Genomic DNA, 19,219 nt, shown 5'->3' with positions numbered 1-19,219 from the left:
GCTTGATCACTTCTGGTTACGTTATAATCTGTACTGTCTTATTTTGGTCTCAGTTTGATGTTAATGTTTTATGTGTCCCTTCCCCAAATGATCTAAACCCTTGGAGTGTGGAGCCTTTGTCCTGGGCCCCAGTCAGTGCTCAGTACACGCTTCCCAGTAGAGGTGGGCTGAACTGGGAGGGTCAGGCCCTCTCCTCCAGCAGCTGACCTTTTAACAGATCCAGTACCTGTAGACAGTCTAGTTCTTTCCTCAGAAGGAACAGCGGCGAGTGTTTGTGCTCTACACTCAGTATTCAGGTCTCATCTGTCTTCTTTGCTGCAGCTGTTTTATATTCGTGGAAGGTAGATGATTTAAATTGCCTTCTTTGACATGAAAGCAACATGCAGCTAGTTCTTGCCTTTTTTTTAAACGTAGGAGAAGTCTGAGGGAGCAGCCAGAGCTTAGCACTGGGTCATCCCGAGTTTGCAGGCTGCGTCGCAACCTCTGCTTTTGTGCGTAATGAAGGTTCCCACTCGATGTCCTTATGCTTTGGGTGCAATTTGAGATCTGTTTCCAAAAAAAGCGTCTCATTTCAAAATCCCACCTCTACGTTTGCTTTACTTTGTCCTGTTAACAACAGTAACAAAAATAAAACTAAAAACAACAAAACACCAAAAAATTCCCACCGAAAAACTTTTTCAGGGGATTAAATCATTTGGATTGGACAGAATCATTGATATTTGGACGCTTCTTCAGCCGGAGGAAGAACGGAAGAGACGTGAGTGTCCTCCTTGCTGCGTGGGGTGGACGCAGGCACACAGTGGTGGGGTGGAGGCGGGCGGGCAGGTTCTGAGTCAGTTCCCGTTTGCTCTGGAGGAGCCAGTGTGGCTTCTTCTCATCAGCGGTGGGATGCCAGAGACCTCCTGTTTTCAGAGGCACCGATGGCTCTTTCCAGACCCTTTTCTCAGGAGTCTAAGTTTCTCTGTCACGCTGGCCCCTAGGCCGTCTTCCCCACCATCTTTCTGTCTGCCTGGGCGACCTCACACACCGAGACTTCTGTATGGGCCCCATGTGATCCTTTCTAATTTTCTGTAGCGCTTTCGTTTTTTCATTACTGCACAATTTCGAGTCCCTGAGAAGCAGACAAGGGTGTCAGCAGGGCTCTTGACCCTGAGTTTGGAGCTGGAGGGGCTATGGCACAAGTCACTGTGCTGACTTGCCCAGGCACCCACGGCAGGTTAGTGATGCCGTTGAGCCTGGACCTGGGTCTCCAGCTCTGAGACCATTCGTTTATCATGTGGTCAGTTAGGAGTGCACGTCGGTGCAGCCTGTGTCACCTTGACTCCTACGCCTGTTCCCTCTAGGAAACCTCGTCATTAAAGACAGGTTCATCAGAAGGTGGGTGCACAGAGAGGGCTTCAGTGGCTTCAAGCGGTATGTGACTGCAGCCGAGGACAAGGAGCTGGAAGCCAAGATTGCGGTCGTGGAGAAGTACAACATCCAGATTCCAGAGCTGGTGGAAAGGATAGAGAGATGCCACATAGAGGACTTGGACTTTGCAGGTGAGGGACACGGGGGCTCTTCACTTCCCCCTGGGGGCGGGGGCAGCCCGCCTCCCGTGCCTCTTGCCAGCGTGGACATCATGGGTGACCAGGGGCGGCTGTGTCAATGGAACAAGGCTGCTGTTCTCCTGTGGCCTCTTTATTTCTGTTCTACTTCCAGCCCGTAGAAGGGGCTCCCGAGTCCCATCTCTGCTACCGGCTGACCCTTGGCAAACCCCCAGCCTCTTCTGGGCCTCTGTCCCCTCGTGCATAGGAAGCAGGCGGTGGGCAGCCGCCATGAGCTCTGGACTGGAACTCGGCCGTGTTCGCAACACCTGCAACGAATTTCTACTTTCCCCTAGTCTTTTTTTTGTCTCTCCCTTTTTTTTTCTGACTGAGGTTTCCTCTTTCCCCCTTTCTGCAGAGCCGCACCCAGGCAAGAAAACGTAATTAGCGTTTTGGGAGTGGTGGGAAGTGTAAGCTTTTCACCTCTTTCCTTTCTTTCCCAGTCACCCCCTCATCTGCCCGTCCGCTGTGTTTCTGTTCCAGAGTACATCTTGGGCACTGTGCACAAGGCCAAAGGCCTGGAGTTTGACACTGTGCATGTCCTAGATGATTTCGTGAAAGTGCCTTGTGCTAGGCACAACCTCGCTCAGCTGCCCCACTTCAGAGTCGGTAAGGAGACCGCTGGCGCCTCACTGCAGGGCTGCCTTGCTTTTTCTTGCACGGTGTGGCTCCTTGGAAGGATGCTTCTAGAACAAGAAAATCCTCCTGCTCCTAAATTTGTTGTTTTTAGACTGTGTGTTTAGAAAAACTGAGCCTCTAGGGTCCACCTCCCTCAGGGCTGCTCGGAGGGCAGCTGTGTTTATTGCATCCTGTTTAACCTGCACCGGCTCTTCAGCTGTGAGTTTTTCCCCATCAGACAGAAGCTCTAAAACAGTTTACCTGCTCACCAAGGTGTTTTTTCTTTAATTAATTCTCCTTTTTATTAAAGAGGCCGGAAAATCATACAAGGGATTAGTGTAAGCACTCTATCATTTGTCTGCTTTTGTATCAGTTTATACTCAAGGCTACCTGTTAAACTCTAAGCATCAGTGCTGTTTTTTTTTTTTTTTTTGTGGTACGCGGGCCTCTCACTGTTGTGGCCTCTGCCGTTGCGGAGCACAGGCTCCGGACGCTCAGGCTCAGCGGCCATGGCTCACGGGCCCAGCCACTCCGCGGCATGTGGGATCTTCCCGGACCGGGGCACGAACCCGTGTCCCCTGCATCGGCAGGCAGACTCTCAACCACTTGTGCCACCAGGGAAGCCCAGTGTTGTTGTTTTGGTTTTAAGTCTTATAATAAAACCATTTGAAGTTTTCCCACAAACAGACGAACAAAATCTCTCTGTTAGTCATGGAGTCAAAATGTGGGTGTTCTGTGCCCCTAGTCTGTTAGAGTTTTGTTTCTTTTCGGAGTTGGTGTTTGTAGGAAAATTTTGCTTATAAAGCCAGCAAATCCTGAGGGTTTTTTGGGGCGATGGGGAGTAGTAAATTTTTTGGCTGTGTTGGGTCTTCGTTGCTGCACGCGGGCTTTGCACACGGGCTTTCTCTAGTTGCGGTGAGCAGGGGCTGCTCTTTGTTGTGGTGCATGGGCTTCTCATTGCAGTGGCTTCTCTTGTTGCGGAGCACGGGCTCTAGGCGCACAGGCTTCAGTAGTTGCAGCACGTGGGCTCAGTAATTGCGGCACAGGCTCTAGGGCGTGTGGGCTTCAGTAGTTGCAGCATGTGGGCTCAGTACTTGCGGCATGTGAGTCCTAGAGCACGTGGGCTTCAGTAGTTGAGGCATGTGGGCTCAGTAGTTGTGGCGCGGGCTCTAGGATGCATGGACTTCAGTAGTTGTGGCGCATGGGTTCAGTAATTGTGGCTTGTGGGCTCGAGCACAGGCTCCGTAGTTGTGGTGCATGGGCTTCAATAGTTATGGCTTGCAGGCTCTTGAGCTCAGGTTCAGTAGGTGTGGCACATGGGCTTAGTTGCTCCACGGCATGTGGGATCTTCCCGGACCAGGGATCGGACCTGTGTCCCCTGCATTGGCAGGCAGATTCTTAACCACTGCGCCACCAGGAAAGACCTGAATAGTAAACGTTTAGATAAGAATATAAATTTCTGTAAGCAGGCTTCTGTGTTGATATTTTTTTCCCCTTTGCTTTCTTCAGAGTCGTTTTCTGAGGACGAGTGGAATTTACTGTATGTAGCAGTAACTCGCGCCAGGAAGCGTCTCATCATGACCAGGTCACTGGAGAACATCTTGACTTTGGCTGGGGTAAGAGGACAGCATGAGTTAATTTAACAACGTCCGGATTTTACCAGTTTGAATAAGGGATCAGCCAACCCGGGGCCTTCGAGGCTTTTGGTTGGGGGTCTGCATCAGAAGAGAGAGGCTTCTCTTTCTTGGGTGCTTGGAGGCCGATTGCCAGTGGGGGAGGGTCCTTCCTAACCACAGAAACAAAAACCTGGGTTCCTTTCAACGTTCTTTCCTGAGTCAGTTTTAAAAGTTCTTTTTAAAACACTAACTGCGCTCACGTCTTTGGTGAGTTCTCCCTGCTCGGTTAGCGCTCAGCACTCTTCGGGAAGAACAGCAGGAATGTCCTCTGGGTCTGCACGCCCTCCTCCTGCTCCCTGGTCCCTTTTGGACTGGTGGACTCCAGACTTGGACAGCATGTGTCCTGCCAGGGAGAGCGTGTGTTCAGGCACCTGTCCTTGTCACTGGTGAGAAGCAGGAAAGTGTCAGCCCTCCCTCTTTACCCCTCACAGACCAGCCCCCTCCCCCACCCCCTCATTTCCACATCTTTTCTGCCTTTCAAGGTCTAGAGGATAAGCTGTTCAGTTTTTTCAACCCTGTTGGGTTGAAACTAGAACAGAAATTTGAGCTAATGGTTACTACTTCGTCTGTCTTTCCCTGAAGCAAAGATTCTTAAGCCTGAAACATAAAACTTACACGTAGAAGAGACTGTAAATATTCTTTTTTTTTTTTCCTTTTGGCTGTGCTGCATGGCTTGCAGGATCTTAGTTCCCTGACCAGGGATTGAACCCTGCATTGGAAGTCTTAACCACCAGATCGCCAGGGAAGTCCCTGTAAATACTCTTTTTTCCTTAGCCGTCTCCCAAACGTGTGAGGTTTTGTACAGTAGGAGGATTTAGTCCAAGTGCTGTAGTGCGTGTTCTCTCAGAGGTGAGAACACTGGGAGCCGCGGAATCTCAGCTTTGCTGCTCACAGCTTGGGGCCTGGGCTGGGGGAGATGGGGGGCAGTGGTCCTTTCTAGTAAGTGGTGTCCACAGCCTCAGAGTTGGTAAGTGGTGGTAACACAGAACCCTGATGCTCATAATCGAATATCTGTTGAGTGTCTGATGTGTTCCAAGTGCGTGTCTAGGCCCTGGGGTGTGATAGTGTGCCGGAGAAATTCCTCCCCTCACAGAGCCTGAGTTCTAGGACGAGAGATAGATGGTAAACAAGTTAGCAAATAGCATTTCTCTTCACATTCTTGAGGAAGAGTGTGTCCGCGCTTAAAAGGGAGAAATTGCAGATGAATATGCTGTATGACCTGTCGTGGCCGCAAAAGCTTCCTGTGTGAGACTGATGACCTTGCATTTTTATTGCACTTTTCTCTGAACCCTCTCTGGCACTTGTCTTCCATGCCTCTCGAAGACAGGCCTGTTTGGCCATAAGAATGTTTCTGGAATTTGAAGTCAGCTGCATGCTTCCCCAGCAGCTTTGCTTCGCCTGGGCCTCGCTGTGTGTAACAGCTAATGTGTCAGCGCTTAGAACTGTAAGCCTTTTTCTTTGGCTGCACCCTTGGTGGCACCTGGGTTACCCAGTGGAGTTTCCAGAGATGACTTAGAGCAGAGTGCTGCCATCTCTTTCTGTCAAGGGCCAGACGGTAAATATCTGAGGCTTTGCAGGCCTGCAGTTTCTGCTGCGTCTTCTCAACTCTGCTACCACAGCAAAGAGAGCTGTGGGCCATCTGTTAACAAACGGTGGGCCACGTCCCAATAAAACTTTATTGACATCAGCAGACGCTGGTCTGGATTTGGCCCCTGGTTGCAGTTTGCTGACTCCTAGTGTAGAGATAAGCATGGCTTTTTTTAACCTCTAAAACCAGTACCCTAGGGAGTGAAGTAGGAGAGTAATTTTTATGTACAAATAATCTGTACCTACTGTGTGAGTTTTTGCATAAACTTTGATCATAAGTAATTTTTTTTAGAACCTGTAGTATGGTTTTCTTGTAGAACCTGTGTTATGGTAGTGGTTAGATCTGTAACAAAAGCAGATTGTCACATCCGTGACTTTTTTTTTTTGCGGTATGTGGGCCTCCCACTGTCGCGGCCCCTCCCACTGTGGAGCACAGGCTCTGGACGCACAGGCTCAGCGGCCATGCCTCACAGGCCCAGATGCTCCGCGGCATGTGGGATCTTCCCGGACCGGGCCACGAAGCCGTGTCCCTTGCATCGGCAGGCGGACTCTCAACCACTGTGCCACCAGGGAAGCCCTCATCCGTGTGAATGGAGGTCTTGTAGAGCAGTGATACTTCACAACATGGGCTACATAAGGAAAATTTTGAGACGTTTTAAAGTTGAGAAAATGGTATATCGAATTTCCGTGTACAAATCACCCATGTGTATGTTTGGAGTCCACATCTCTAAAACACCCTGGACCTTTCTCTCGTAACCACGGTCCCATTTTATATCTTATAAAATTTATGGTGGTTCCTTATGGGCTCTACTACCCATTCTGCAGTCATACTTTTATGATTATCTCAGAAATGTCTTTTACAGTTGATTTGTTCAAATTAGGACCCAAACGCATGTTTGGTTATAAGATCTTTTAAGCTTCTTAATTTAGAGCAGCCCAGGACCCCCTGCGTCCTTTCTGACGCTCCTGTCTTTTTGTGGAAACCGAGTTGGTTGTCCCCCAGAATGTCTCCCATTCTGGGTTTGTTCTGCTGTCCCCCGCCCTGGGCTCCCCATCACTGGAAGTCACTGCAGGGGCATGACTGGATTTGGGTCTAACTGTTCTGGCCAGAATCCTCCATGGGGGGTGGGGTGGGCAGGGGGCTTTGCTTTGTGTTGCATCCCATCAGGAGGCAGTGATTTCAGATTCTCTCCCTCTTAGTGATGCTCAGACTGTTTACCTTTTTAGTAGACAGGGCTAGGAAATCCGTATTTTTGAAAAGAAAAATCAACAGTTCTGACTATTATCATACTGATAATTCCAATCGCAATTCTTAATTTAAACTTCTTGTTGTTAAATGTGACACAAATGTATAAAACACACGGGCGGGTGCAACTAGGGGTGAGGTGGGCGTCCACCCAGGTCAGGAGAGTGGGTCTGCCAGCTGTCCCCACTGCCTTCCTGGTGGCCTCACAGCCAGCACCCCCACCCCACCCCCACCCCCGGGAGTAGCCGCCGCCCCAGCTGTGACCACAAGCACTTTCTCACTTTTCCTCAGAGTTTTTTGCCGAGTGTGCACCACAGACAGTGAAAACCTTTTCTTCACCTGCTGTCCTTCTGCTCCCGTTTCATGAGGCCGCTCTGTGTCCGCACTGTCGGAGCCGGTGGCCAATTACATTTATAAACCTCATCACTTGTGGTTTTCCAGCCCAATCAGATTTAACCTTTAAGGATTTTTACTTCTTTTAAATGCTTGAATATTTTCTCTTACACTGAAAATCTTGGTTCCGAACAGTATTTATTACTTACTTATTTACACTATTCTGTGTATAAAAGTTTTAATGTAATACCAGTATTACTGTTGGCAGAATACTGTATGGAATTTAAGATTTCCTACCAGCTCTGTTTCCCCACATTCCACTGAGGATGTGCAGTCAGAAGAGCATGTTCTGAAGGTGCCTGAGATGAGTCTTTTCCTCTTTGTGTGGTTTGATCACCAGTTTAATTGCAGGCAGATATGTTTCTTTGTCTACACTTCCTGAAAGAATTGCTTTCCTGTTTGATTATCTTTTTTGAATGTATAAAAGTTACGTTTTCAAAGTGAAAACTTTGTAACACATGTATCCCCGAGAAGTCTCATTCCCTCCCTGTCTCCTGCAGACTTTCTCTCCCTCCATTGTTGATAGCTACTTTTTATTTATTTTTAAATTTTTGGCTGCGTTGGGTCTTCGTTGCTGTGCACGGGCTTTCTCTAGTTGCGGCGAGCGGGGGCTGCTATTCGTTGTGGTGCGCAGGCTTCTCATTGCAGTGGCTTCTCTTGTTGTGGAGCAAGGGCTCTAGGCGCGCAGGCTTCAGTGGTTGCAGCACGCGGACTCAGTAGTTGTGGCATGTGGGCCCTAGGGCACAGGCTCAGTAGTTGTGGCACACGGGCTTAGTTGCCCTGCGGCATGTGGAATCTTCCCAGACTGGGGATCGAAGCCGTGTCCCCTGCATTGGCAGGTGGATTCTTAACCACTGTGCCAACCAGGGAAGTCCCGATAGCTAGTTTTTAAAAATTAGTGTTTGATTTATCCTTCAGTATTTCTTTTTGCAAATATTGGCAGATATGTATATATATATTCTTCTGTTCTCCTTTTTCACAGAAAGTAGCATTCTGTAATATTCTGTACCTCACTTTGTCACCGAGAAATAGACATGGAAATCACTCTTTATCAGTTCCTTTTTTTTTTAATACATCTTTTTAATAAATCTTTACTGGAGTATAATTGCTTCACAATGTTGTGTTAGTTTCTGCTGTATAACAAAGTGAATCAGCTATATGCACACACATATCCCCATATCCCCTCCCTCTTGCGTCTCCCTCCCACCCTCCCTATCCCACCCCTCTAGGTCATCACAAAGCACCAAGCTGATCTCCATGAGCTGTGCAGCAGCTTCGCACCAGCCATCCATTTTACATTTGGTAGTGTATGTATGTCAGTGCTACTCGCTGACTGCATCCCAGCTTCCCCTTCCCCCCTGGGTCCTCAATCTGTTCTCAACGTCTGCATCTTTATTCCTGCCCTACCACTAGGTTAATCAGTACCATTTTTCTAGATTCCATATATATGTGTTAGCATACAGTATTTGTTTTTCTCTTTCTGACTTACTTCACTCTGTATGACAGACTCTGGGTCCATCCACCTCACTACAAATAACCCATTTTCGTTCCTTTTTATGGCTGAGTAATATTCCATTGTATATACATGCCGCATCTTCTTTATCCATTCGTCTGTCGATGGACATTTAGGTTGTTTCCATGTCCTGGCTATTGTAAATAGTGCTGCAATGAACATTGTGGTACATGTTATCTTTTTGAATTATGGTTTTCTCAGGGCTATATACCCAGTACTAGAATTGCTGGGTCATATGGTAGTTCTGTTTTTAGTTGTGTTTTTTTGTTTTTTTTTTTTTTTTTTTTTTGCGCTACGTGGGCCTCTCACTGCTGTGGCCTCTCCCGTTGCGGAGCACAGGCTCCGGACGCGCAGGCTCAGCGGCCATGGCCCACGGGCCCAGCCGCTCCGTGGCACGTGGGACCCTCCCAGACCAGGGCATGAACCTGTGTCCCCTGCATTGGCAGGCGGACTCTCAACCACTGCGCCAGCAGGGAAGCCCTGTTTTTAGTTTTTTAAAGAAGCTATATACTGTTCTCCATAGTGGCTGTATCAATTTACATTCCCACCACCAGTGCAGGAGGGTTCCCTTTTCTCCACACCCTCTCCAGCATTTATTGTTTCTAGATTTTTTGATGCTGGCTCTTTATCAGTTTCTAAAGCTCTTTCTCCTTTTTACAGCTGAGTAGTATTCACTGTGTCCATTTATCATGATTTATGTAGCTCCTCACTGATGGGTATTGGGTTCTTTCCAATCTTTTGGTTTTAAAACTAATGCCACAATGCATACTCTTATGCACAAGTCATGTTCTGTTTTTGCCAGTGCTTCTTGGGGATACATTTCTATAGTCTAAATTTCTGGGTCAAGGGTAAATGGATATGTCATTTTTCTAGATATTGCTAAATTCATCACATGGATTTTATACCTTAGAGTCCCACAAGTTATGTATTAGAGTCTAATAGGCTTTTTAAAACTAACTGGAATCTTATCAGTTGGTCACTGCATGTATTTTATGGGGAAAATGAATTTTCTCCATGGAAAAAAGAACACAGACTCTAGAGAAATACTTCCACCTTACTGAGGCTGGGCTGGGAAACATCTGTTGGCCCACAGGGTGGGGGGCTCTGAGGAAACCCCGGAAATATTGCCCATTTGCATGACTAGATGTTTCTAAGTCTGAAGGACCTTGCGTGAGGACTTCTGCTTTTTCTTTATCGCAGCTGCAATATGAACCAGTTTGGGGGCATCCTGTTTCAGAAGGGCTAAGTCTACCCTCAGCTCATGGGGGATCTTGGAGGTTCTGGAGGGGGAGAGGAGGGTAGTCACTGGAGAAGGTGAAAGCATGTCGTGCCTGGTGAGGATTTAGAACAAAAGGGAGCCCTTGTTTCCTGCTACCTTATCACCTGTAAGGTGATGAGCCATCCTGGTCTCCCCTGTAACCAAAAGTAGGGCAGGCAGACTCCTTTTTCTCTGACCCCCTTAGAAAATCTAGGTAAACACCTTTTGTTTCTTTAAGTTTTGAGGAAGCGAGGGGATCATTACATTATTGAATTATTAAATGACGTGGAGTTATGCTGGTTGCTCAAAGACGCTTCTCAGCCTCAGCATCTTGGATTCTGAACCCAGCGCTCACGGGTCTCTCCTTAGAACAGGGCCTGCACAGAGTCAGCACTCAGTGCGCATTTGTGGGATGAGGGACAGCAGCATCCCCTCCTGTTGAGAAGCTTTGCGGGGCCAATTCTACAGATCTGGGTCAGACTGGGTCCTCCACGTGGGCGCTCTGAGACCTTGGCAAGTTACTCATTGCTCTGTACCTCTGTTTCCTAGTCTGTAATACTGGCAAAACGGCGATCACCGCACCTCAGAGGAGATGGTTAGAGAAGGGTTGTGATGAGCTGATGAGATAACTGCATTACAGTCGATTGGGAGAAGCGTCAGGGTCCTCAGTGATGGCTACTTGTCTTTGAGACGTTGACCTCCAGGGGCAGGGGCCGAGGGAGGCCTGGCATTTAGGAGGAGATTAATAATAAGCAGGACATATAATAGTAAATCATAAAACAGGTAAATCTGATTGCATCGAGATGTAAAGCTTCAGTGTGATAAAGTAACAGCTAACATATAGTTAACCCTTAAAAAAAACATCTTTCGTGATGCAGTTGTCGTTTTGCCAGTTTTACTGATAAGAAAACTGAGGCACTGAGTAGAATCACCTGCCCAAAGGTGCACTACCCCAAAGTGGGTAGACTGGGCTGTGAACTGAGGTGAGTCTGCAGGGCCTGTGCCCTTCACCGTGCCGGCCGCTGCTTTGCATGAAGTTAAAAGGCCCGTCACGGAGTGGAGGGGACACTTCCCCCATCCGTCCTGCATGTGCTTACTAAGCGCAGCTGTACTCAGCACTGTACTGGGCACAGTGCTGAGGTCGTGGGCATGAGCCAAGCATAACTCTGCCCTCCTTAAGCTTATGTGCTTGTGGAAAAGAGGGCCCACACAGTCATAAAGAACTGCACATTCCTGAGACACAGGCAACCTAGTGGGTAAATGGGCAAAGGAAGCCCCAGGGGCCAGGGAATCTGTTAAAAAATTCATATTTATGCAACTTCCTTGATGGTCAGGGAAATGCAACCTAAAATTGTCTGATGGGTGAGAATGAAGAAGTCTGTCCTTTCAGATTCTGGCCAGGATGGTCGGGGGTGGGCACTGGTTCTCAAAGTGTGGTCAGAGGAACCTTCTGGGAACCTTTCACGATACACACTGTACGTGTACTCCGTACTCTTCTCATAATACTGGGTAGTTACTTGCCCTTTTCCCTCAGTGCTCTCACAAGTGTACAGTGGAGTTTTCCAGAGGCCACATGGCATGTCGTCACCACAGATTGAACCCAGAGGCAGAGATGGGAGCCCAGTTGCCTTCTTTTAAGCCGGACATGAAAGAGATTTGCAAAAATGTATAGCAATGCTACTCTTCTCGTTAAAGTTTTTTTTTTTTTTTTAATAAAAACCCTGCAATTATTTGAGCCATTATTTAAGTGTTACAGGCAGTAGAACACAACGCCTAATTGACATATTAGCTGTCCAGTCTGTTTATTTACTTTTATTGAGCTGGTTTGTTTTCATGGTACCCTTTGTTTTTTTTCTTTTTTGGCCACACTGCACGGCATGTGGGATCTTAGTTCCCCAACCAGGGATTGAACCCGCGCCCCCTGCATTGAAAGGCGGAGTGTTAACCACTGGAATGCTGGGGAAGTCCCTTGTTAAGGTTTTTTTTTTTTAATACAGTTGTTTTTCATAAAAATATACAGGTTAACATATGATAGGTTTATTATGTTATGTTTTAAATGAATTAATAAACATTTTAAAACGTTTGGGACTTCCCTGGTGGTGCAGTGGTTAAGACTCCAGGCTCCCAATGCAGGGGGCCTGGGTTTGATCCCTGGTCAGGGAGCTAGATCCTACATGCATGCCGCAACTAAGAGTTCGCATGCGTCAACTAAGGAGCCCATGGGCCTCAACTAAGACCCAGCACAACCAAAAGACAAAAGTTTAAATTTCTAATCAGGTAAACATTAGTAGCTCTAACTCATGGAAGCAATACCTCTTTGGAGCCTTTAATGTTTATTAGTGTAAAGGAGTCCCGAGACCAAAATGTTTGAAAACCACTGCTCTGCAGCAGTGTTTTTCCAACTGTAGATTGCAATTTATTAACGATTTAGGAACCTCGTTAGTGGGTTATGATGATCTTTAAAAAAAAAAAAAAAAAAGGGGGCTTCCCTGGTGGCACAGTGGTTGAGAATCCGCCTGCCGATGCAGGGGACAGGGGTTCGTGCCCCGGTCCGGGAAGATCCCACATGCCGCGGAGCAGCTGGGCCCGTGAGCCATGGCCGCTGAGCCTGCGCGTCCAGAGCTTGTGCTCCACAACGGGAGAGGCCACAACAGTGAGAGGCCCCCATACCGCAAAAAAAAAAAAAAAAAAAAAGGTAAGTGGAGTAAAGTCTAAAGGAGGAATCAGTCCACAGCATGTGAGGTTACATACTATTTTGTGAAACTGATTTCAGTCTTTCATACATGCATGTGTGTGTATGTAGAATTGTAATGCTGAGTGGATTTCTTGGCGTGGATCGGGGTCAGAAAAGGTAGAAAGCCCTGGAGGACCTCTTGCATGTGTGGGCAGGAAATCATGTACAAGGATGTTCATTGCTGCGTTGCTGGAAATAATTTGGTAACGTCAGTCTCCACACAAAGGGACTGTCTTAATAAAATGTGGGAGAGTGAGATGATTGAATCCTGTACAGCACTTAAAAGAAATGTACTAGGACTTCCCTGGTGGTGCAGTGGTTGAGAGTCCGCCTGCCGATGCAGGGGACACGGGTTCGTGCCCTGGTCCGGGAGGATCCCACATGCCGCGGAGCGGCTGGGCCCGTGAGCCATGGCCGCTGAGCCTGCGCGTCTGGAGCCTGTGCTCCGCAACGGGAGAGGCCACAACAGTGAGAGGCCCACATACCGCAAAAACAAAAACAAACACAAAAAAACCCAAAAAGAAATGTACTAGATGAGAAGCAAACCAACAGTATAACACTTACGTAAATAAATACCTATAAGATGACACCTTATGTTCTTAGAAATATACGTTAAGTGTAAAGCCAGTTTAGAATGGATTGGAAAGGATTCATGCCAGATTCATGATGCTGCTTTCCCCTAGGGAGGGAATGTGATGACAGATGGGCAAAGGGGACTCCAAGAAAATCTCTAATTTTATTTTAGAAAGGATTTCCCACAGTTAGATTGGGAACACTAGTGTTTATTTATTTTCTGTTCTTTCCTAAAGCAGGTAGCCAGATCCTGAAAGAGAGAAAAACCATATAAATCAGAACTTTGGACACGGATTTTGCAAAAATTGGATAAATAGCCAGTTGTAATCCAAAAAAACATGAAATCATAATTATTTTGTCAGCAAGTATCTGCAGTCTTACTGGTATGCCAGAACCTTGTTAGCCTCCTGTGGGGCAGCAGCAGACCAGACCCTGGTCCCTGTTCTCATGGCATTTCCCGTCTGGCGTTTGATCTGGGTGCCCATTGTGTACAGTCGCTGAGCACTTAGCTCTCGGTGTTGTGTGTCTTCCTCACAACAGCCGGGTGAAGTGGGTGCTGGCTTCTGTGCATTTTACAGATGGAGAAACTGGGGTTTAGAGAGTTTGAGTGTTTGCCCCCTAGGACAGCCAAAGACTTGCGAGATGGTAGTGGGCAGGACTGATGTGGGCAGGTCTTTTAAGCTCATCTGGGCTGTAAAGAGAATATACAAGTCATCCTTAATGATTCAGGCACAGGTCAGCCTAAGATAAAATCCAGAAATAGTCCTGAAATATCATTATAGCCAACAGTTTCACATTTGTCCATTAAACCTTTCCTTTTTAAACTGGCCGTTTTAGCAAGAATCTAGCTAGACTGGGTCCAGCTGTGAGTGTTCTCTTGGAGACGGTGTTACAGGCAGGAGGAAGGTAGAGAAACGGAGGGAAGATGCAGGGGTCAGTGCTCTTCTCATTCCGGGACTTGTGCAAGGTCTACAGAGTGTTGACAGCCCTCAGCTGTTGGGGTGTCCAAGTAGGAAGTGGCAGAGGCATTGCTGTGACTCTTGTCCTCACTCTTTCCTTCCCAGGAGTATTTCTTGCAAGCAGAGCTGACAAGTAATGTTTTGAAGACAGGCGTGGTCCGCTGCTGCGTGGGGCAGTGCAGCAACGCCATCCCCATGGACACCGTGCTCACCATGCGGAAGCTGCCCATCACCTATGTACGTGTCTTGGCCACGACCTCTGCTCTCCGTAGGATTTAGTTCAGTCGTCTTTGTGCCCATCTGGGTTGTGGGTGAGGGAGGTGAAGGGGAAGCTCGTCCAGTCCTTCCACGAGGAAGGCCCAGAGGTGTCTGGTGGGCCTCAGTGTCACAGACGCTGTACACAGTGGGGCCAGGCTGGGTGACCACAGTCTGGGAGGTGGGCTTGTGTGGACACTCAGGTGAGGACAATTTACCTGGGGGCCCAGTTAGGTTTTTCTTGGCTCTTCATCCCTTGCCTTGATACGTTCTGGGGGATTTGATAGAGCAGAGTCCACCCTGGGCACTTGTGCTGGGAGAGGTACGGCCTCAGGGCCACACAGGCGGGTCTGAAAGCATCAGTCATGATGGCAGTGCTGGTGGTGGTTGGTTCACGCTTCTTGGTGGGAAACGCTTGCCCTTCAATTGTTCCCCCTGCTCCCTTTTTCTCATCCTGCCCTGCAGAGCAACAGGAAGGAAAACAAGGGTGGGTACCTGTGCCACTCATGTGCGGAGCAGCGCATTGGGCCGCTGGCCTTCCTGACTGCCTCCCCCGAGCAGGTGCGCGCCATGGACCGCACCGTGGAGAACATCGTGCTGCCCCGGCATGAGGCTCTGCTCTTCCTCGTCTTCTGAGGTGCAGGGAGCTCTCTCCTCCGGCCGGGATGCTGGGCAGACTCCTGCCTCCGTGGACGGCGGCATGGGGGGCTCCCTCCCCGAATCCGGACTCACTCACAGAGCATCTTCTGAGGAAGATGAAGCCGACTGGAGCTGGACTTGCCATGTCTCCACCCCTGGAGGTAGCCAGACCCCACTGCCCCTCCTCCACCCCAGCAGGCCAGGGATGCAGGGGATGGTCTTTTGATAAAAAAAAAAAAGAAAAAAAAAGAAAAATTATGTATTTAAACTTTTATTACAAGGTTTCGATTAAACAGGCATTGTAGCACTGGCGTTCCACTGTGTGACGGCCCCTGCCTTCAGCCCTGCTGTTTCTGGACTTTCTCCTTTTCTCCTCTTACTCTTTTCAAAGCTCTGTAACTGTTCACAGTGCACACCAAGCAGAGTAGGAGGCTTATTGTCCAGGGTGACAACTAATGCATCAAAAATGAGATTTTTCATGCTGTGGGGAATCACACATGTATAAGACACAGGGTGCGCCTTTGTCATCATGGGGTTCACAGCCTGAACAGGGAGGCAACGTGACATACAACAAGACAAGTAGAAAGTGACACTAGCTAGACACCTTGTGTTCCCACAGGTAGAACGGAAGACCAGAAATACCTGAGAGGGAGGCGAAGTAGGCCAGCCACGTTGTGGGGGAGACAGGAGCAGGTGGAGATGGGCAGCTGGTACCTAGTTCACTGCCTGGGGATGCTGGGTGGATGTCGTAATAAAGCTGTTCTTTATAGAGACCAGTGGAAAAACCCACGTTGCTTAGCCGTACATGGATCTGGTTTTTTACATTTTTGCCATGCAGCACTTCAGGGATGCAGATGGCAGGTGAGGGCATTGCCCAGAGAGTTCACCAGCTAGTGTCTGAGCCCAGTCAGCGGAGTGGAGAGCAGACTCCTAGCCTCATTGTTGCGGCCGCCCCTAACCTCTCCCGCGTCAGGCCTCTAGTGGAGTTTAGCGAGCAGGCCGGTGAGTAAAGCAAGGGTGCTGTTGGATCGGGCTGGGGTGCTTGGAAAGGGTGATGGACACGTCTGCATATAGCAGAGAATTCACAGAATGGCCCTGAAGACAGAGGTGGGACGGGGTGCTTTCATCTGCTCCGCCGGCATGCCTGGCCTCGCCTCGCCTCGCCTCGCCTCATTTGGTGCTTTTGGTTAACTCAGAGCAAAACAGCACGTGAAAGGAAATGGTTTGGATTTGGAGGTCACAGTGCTCAGAGTCGTTCAGAAGAGGGATTTGTGTGGGTGGGTGGCAAGAGGGGCCATGAACACGTTTTCTGGAAATCTGCTTTTACCATCCAGAGAGGAAGCAACTTATTTATTGGGGAGAAGTCATGAATTCTCTAGACCTTCTCAGAGCACCTGATGTGGGGCAGGGCCCTGGTCGCGGGCGTCTGCAGTCAGCCGTGGTCCTGACTCGGAGAGGTGACAGTAAGAGGTGTGATGCGTGTCAGGTGTTTGGAGGCGGGCCGCTCGGGTGTGGGGCAGAGGGCGTCCGGAGAGGGGACCGCACTGCTGCTCTGGGGCGGGAGGGGTGTCTCTCTCAGAGGTGAGGTCGGAGGACCACCAAAGCGGGTGGTGCTGGAGCTGTTTTTAATAACGGGGTGAGTCGTTAGCTATTAAAGAAGAAAAGAATATTCTAGAAAGAAGGAAAAACATGAAGGTGTTGGTGGTCACAGCACTACCAGGGCAAAATGTCAGCACTAGTATTTTGGTACTTATTTAAAAAATAATAGGATCTAGGAATTGATGCTGGTACTTTATTTTTTAAGTGTTAAGAATTTCTAAAAAATCAGTAAAATCAAATGGTTGGTGTGTTTCAAATAGAAAAACAATTTTTAAATACACAGTAAAAATAGAAATGTTATTTATTTTAGTTTCTTATCAGTAATCAGTTTAAGATAGAAATTCCTATATAAAACTTACGATTTTGTTAAATATACTTATAAAGTTAATTATATTCTATTTATTTTTATTAAAAATTTTTTATTGAAGTGTAGTTGATTTACAATATTAGTTTCAGGTGTACAACATAGTGATTTAATATTTTTATAGATATACTCCATTTAAAGTTTTAAAAAATGGTTATATTTCCCTGTGCTGTACAATATATCTTTGTTGCTTGTCTATTTTATACATAGTAGTTTGCATCTCTTAATCCCATACCCTTATCTATAAGTGTTAAATACCCATTATCACTTTAATAAAAGTGATTAGATGGAAAGAGTAAAAGCATTATTCAAAAATGTAAACTAAATACTACATGAAAATGAAGATCTTTTAGATCTTTTGTAAGGTATAGTCTTTAAAATATGGGGCTTCCATGATTTCGTTTAGTTGTTAATGTATTTTTGTGCACAATTTTCTGTAGAAGTTTGTTTTGTTTTTACACCAGGTAAATTGGGAGAAAAAATAATTATAAGCTAGTTCCAAATATTTTTCTTTGGTTCATTAATTTTTAAATAATCCCTCTTATTTGATAACTTAGAGGAGTTCTTTTTTCAGTTGTTTAAGAATGTGCAGTGTACTGATAGCAAGTTCTAGTTTTTTTGTTTCAAAGTTAGGATTTCTGATTTGTCTCTGTCTTTGACTTTATCATGTATATAGAGGTTCTGATGCAGAGTTACTCATATAAAAACAAATTCTGTTATGTCATAATCCATTTGTTTAGAAGGTATTTGAAATAAAATAAAAATTATTCTTGGAATAGAAGTGTTAAAATATCATAGTGCATTGTAGACTATGCATTAGCTTTTCCTTTCGCATAATTATTCTCAAAACATATTTCAGATTTTAGATTTTTCAAAAACTAGGTGATAGTAGTTGACCAACCTGAAATACTGGCATAGAGAAATTTTAAAATGTCACAGAACATTAGCACCTGAAATTGCATTCACTAAAGGTATGCCACTGTAGGAAAGGCTTGGGGAAATGAGATGTGTGTGGCTGGAGAATGTATATAGTAGGAGCCGGCTAGCGAGGGCCAGGTAACAAAGGGCCCGGGACACGAAGGAGTTTGGGTGGTATCCTCAAAGATTATGAGTCAGTGAGAGATTTTAAGACATCAGATTTTGTTTTCAGGAAGAACATTCCAGTTGTAGATTGGAGGATGTTTTAAGAAGGTCAGATCAATTAAGAGGCTCAGAGTTGTGACCTCTGCAAGAAATGACAACCGCTGGGCTGGACCAAGACAGGCAAAATGGGTCTGGTGAGGAAGGGATGGACCTAGGTGAGTGGTCCTCAGAGTGTGGCCCCAGATGAGCAGCGTCAGCATCCCTTGGGAACTTGATAGAAATGCACATTCTGTTTTCACCCACATCTACTGGATCAGAACCCATGAGACAGCCCAGCAGCTGGCATTTAACCAGCCCTACAGTGATTCTGATACACACTGAATTCTGAGAACTTCTGCTCTCAGGATTAGAAGGTAGAATCAGTAGGACTTAGTGCTTCAGTGGGAGTGGCGAATCGGTGATAGGAGTCCCGATGGGACCCCTGGTCTTCTGGCTTGTTTTCAGGATGGGTGAGGGTACCCATCATTAGGACAGAAAACATAGGATATGGTAGGTTTGTATAAAAACAGTGATGGGTTTGGTTTTGACATGTTGAGTTTGGGTGCTTATGAGAAACCCAGGTAGATTTGTCCTGGAGGCTATTGGGAAAACAGGTGTGTACATCAGCAGCCCTGCTTGGGCTGGGAGCAGAGGGTTTAGAGCTGTCATGTGTAAGTGGTGGGTGAGGTAGATCAGTGTAGGGGTCTCTGAGCTCACCCCAGCATAGGGTCCAGAGAGAAAAGAGCAGAGGACGACGAGGCTTGGGAGGAAAAAGGAAGAGGATTCTGTGAAGGAAGTGACAGCTAGTTCCGAAAGATAGAGCTGCTGCTGAATTCAGGAGAGGAAGGGGTTTAAGCAGGAGTGAGCTTCAGCATCCAGCACTGTCCAGACCTAGGGGAATGAAGGTACAGAGCCAGGGGTGATGGTGTTAGTGCACAGCCTATTATCTGCTCTACCTTCACCCAAGGTCATCCTTTAAAGAACCTACCCGGGGCCTCAAGAAGTAGCTGACAGGACTCAACATCCTGGATTGTTTTTTTCCTTTTTTAAATGTCCAATTCAATGGTCCTGGATTTTTTTTTATGTAATCATTTTTC

General features: G+C 47.1%; 1 protein-coding gene across 4 annotated transcripts in view; it reads left to right on the top strand.

The window, feature by feature from the left end:
• The window catches only part of FBH1 (F-box DNA helicase 1), a 48,230-nt gene extending 31,351 nt beyond the window's left edge, over positions 1-16,879 (top strand). For all 4 annotated transcript variants that reach the window (XM_029237138.1, XM_029237139.1, XM_029237141.1 and 1 more), the window contains exons 16-21: positions 682-757; positions 1,344-1,541; positions 2,070-2,195; positions 3,714-3,820; positions 14,249-14,380; positions 14,864-16,879. In XM_029237138.1, the coding sequence (XP_029092971.1) occupies positions 682-757; positions 1,344-1,541; positions 2,070-2,195; positions 3,714-3,820; positions 14,249-14,380; positions 14,864-15,034 (810 nt within the window). In that variant the 3' untranslated portion in view covers positions 15,035-16,879. The remainder of the gene's footprint in view (positions 1-681; positions 758-1,343; positions 1,542-2,069; positions 2,196-3,713; positions 3,821-14,248; positions 14,381-14,863) is intronic.
• Positions 16,880-19,219: the final 2,340 nt, after the last annotated feature.

This window comes from Monodon monoceros, unplaced genomic scaffold (genome assembly GCF_005190385.1).
Source record: "Monodon monoceros isolate NGI ecotype Baffin Bay Population unplaced genomic scaffold, NGI_Narwhal_1 Super_Scaffold_21, whole genome shotgun sequence".
NCBI classification, from domain to species: domain Eukaryota; kingdom Metazoa; phylum Chordata; class Mammalia; order Artiodactyla; family Monodontidae; genus Monodon; species Monodon monoceros.
The sequence above is the reverse complement of the archived record's forward strand: the minus strand, read 5'-3'. Positions and strand labels throughout refer to the sequence as shown.